The sequence below is a fragment of the Crocuta crocuta genome, unplaced genomic scaffold (genome assembly GCF_008692635.1).
Source record: "Crocuta crocuta isolate KB4526 unplaced genomic scaffold, BGI_CrCroc_1.0 scaffold334, whole genome shotgun sequence".
Lineage (NCBI taxonomy): Eukaryota > Metazoa > Chordata > Mammalia > Carnivora > Hyaenidae > Crocuta > Crocuta crocuta.
Window position 1 is genome coordinate 2,932,830 of NW_027533260.1, and position 2,083 is coordinate 2,934,912.

Genomic DNA, 2,083 nt, shown 5'->3' on the forward strand with positions numbered 1-2,083 from the left:
CCGCAGGTACCTGACTTGGGGTAGGTGATGATGAAGATGTCGTCGTCCTGGACATCGGCGTTCTCCACCGCGCGGACGCTCTCGGGTGAGTAGATGCCCATGGGGAAAGGGATCCCTTGGTACCTGAAGTATTCGCCTGACATCTTCTGGCTGTAGGAATATGGTGGAGACACCATGAAGACTGGGGGGGCGACGAGGGCAGAGGTCGCCCCGGGAGGGCGGCGGGCAGAGGAATCTCAGGGCAGGAGGGATGGGGAGCGGGGAGATGGGTGAGGGGTTAGCGACCCCGGGCAGCACACTTCTCCTGAGCCCCGTGTCTTCATCTGCAAAGTGGGAATGGTTTACCAGAAGCCCACGACAATCCTATGAGGTGACGGTGATTAGCAACCCCCTTTAATGAATGAAGAGGGCGAGGCACAGAGAGGTTGAGTGACTTTCCCAAAGCCACACAGCCGGTGGGACATGGAGCGCTTCAAGGCTGCAGAGAGGGGCTAAGTGCGTTCCTTACATTGATGCTTGGCCCCAACACACGGGAGAGGCTAAGGCACCACCCCACTTTACCAACAAGGAAACCGAGGCCACAGAAATTATGTGTCCTGCCCACTCTTTTGTGCAAGGCCGCAGGGCTGGCAGAGCCCACCTGTGAAACCCCATCCAGGGGTCACCATGTAGCAGAAATGGTCTTTTTTTTTTTCCTAATGTTTTATTTTTTCTCAAGAGAAGGCATTAACATGCCTTCGTTTTAATTTTTTAAAGTTTATTTATTTTGGGAGAGGGGAAAAAGCATGTGCAAGTAGGGGAGGGACAGAGGGGGAGAGAGAGAGAGAGAGAGAGAGAGAGAGAGAGAGAGAGAGAGAGAGAGAGAGAAGCCCAAGCAGGCTCCGCGCTGCCAGCACAGAGCCCAACATGGGGCTTGAACGCATGAACCGTTAGATCATGACCTGAGCGGAAATCAAGAGTCAGGCACTTAACAGACTGAGCCACCCAGATGCCCCAAAGATTTTATTTTTAAGTGACCTCTACACCCCAACGTGGGCTTGAACTTACAACCCCCAAGATCAAGAGTCGCACTGGTGAGCCAGCCAGGCGCCCCGAAACTGAAACAGTCTTAACGCTTCAACCCCTCATTTGAGCTGCGTTTCCCAGAAACAAAACAAAACAAAACAAAACCCAAAGCGTCCACAGGGCCATACTCGGAAGTAAAATTTTCCAGAGTGAGATGTTTTAAGAGCGATCCATTTAACCCGCTGCGTCTTTCCGCCGGAGCTTCCCCCGGGGTCTCCTGCCCCTGGCACGGGACAGGGGTGGGTATTTGGGGGACCTGGCTAAGGTGAAGAGGAGGGGCGCCTGGCTCAGTGGGTCGAGCGTCTGACTTCGGCTCAGGTCATGATCTCACGGTTCATGGGTTCGAGCCTCGCGTGGGGCTCTGTGCTGACAGCTCGGGACCAGCTTTGGATCCTTTGTCCGCCCCCCTTTCTGCCCCTCCCCCACTGTAGATCCTCTGTCTCCCTCTCTCTCCGCCCCTGTCCCACTTGCACACACACACTCTCTCTCAAAAATAAAAAAAAACATTAAAAAAATAAGGGGAAGTAGAGGTGGAGATACGAGTTGCCGAGCCTCCCTGGGGTATTAATGAGGTCCGCGGTCACGCCGGGCCACGCATGATTTCGTTCGTGCAAGCCGGCCGGCTGCAGGAATTCACAGAAGTCACACCACCCTGTCGTGGGGCGCCTGGCACGGGACGTGTGTGGTGGGGGAGGGGACACTGGTTCCGAGGGTAGGAAGCCAGAAGCTGGCCTGTGTCGGTTTTCTGGAATGTTTGGAGGGTTTATCAGCTTTCGAAATGAGACAAGTCGCTGTCATTTTCTTCCTCGTCCCAAATAAACCTCCCCTCCACCTATGCTTGGAGTCACCCGCATCGCTTCTTTTCCCTTAGGGGAACCTCCTTCCGAACGGCAGAAGCTTCCAGCCCCACAGAACGCGATCTGAGTTCTAAGCCGCCACGGCTTGCGCTGCTTTCCGTCGGTGTCTTGCTATAGACACTGAATACATTGAATTGGGTGGGGGGGGGGGGGGTGGGGTG

General features: G+C 55.0%; 1 protein-coding gene across 1 annotated transcript in view; it reads right to left on the minus strand.

The window, feature by feature from the left end:
• The window catches only part of SULT2B1 (sulfotransferase family 2B member 1), a 41,341-nt gene that overhangs the window by 16,624 nt on the left and 22,634 nt on the right, over nt 1-2,083 (minus strand). The window contains exon 2 of the mRNA XM_077747165.1: nt 11-150. Coding sequence (XP_077603291.1) covers nt 11-150 — 140 coding nt within the window. The remainder of the gene's footprint in view (nt 1-10; nt 151-2,083) is intronic.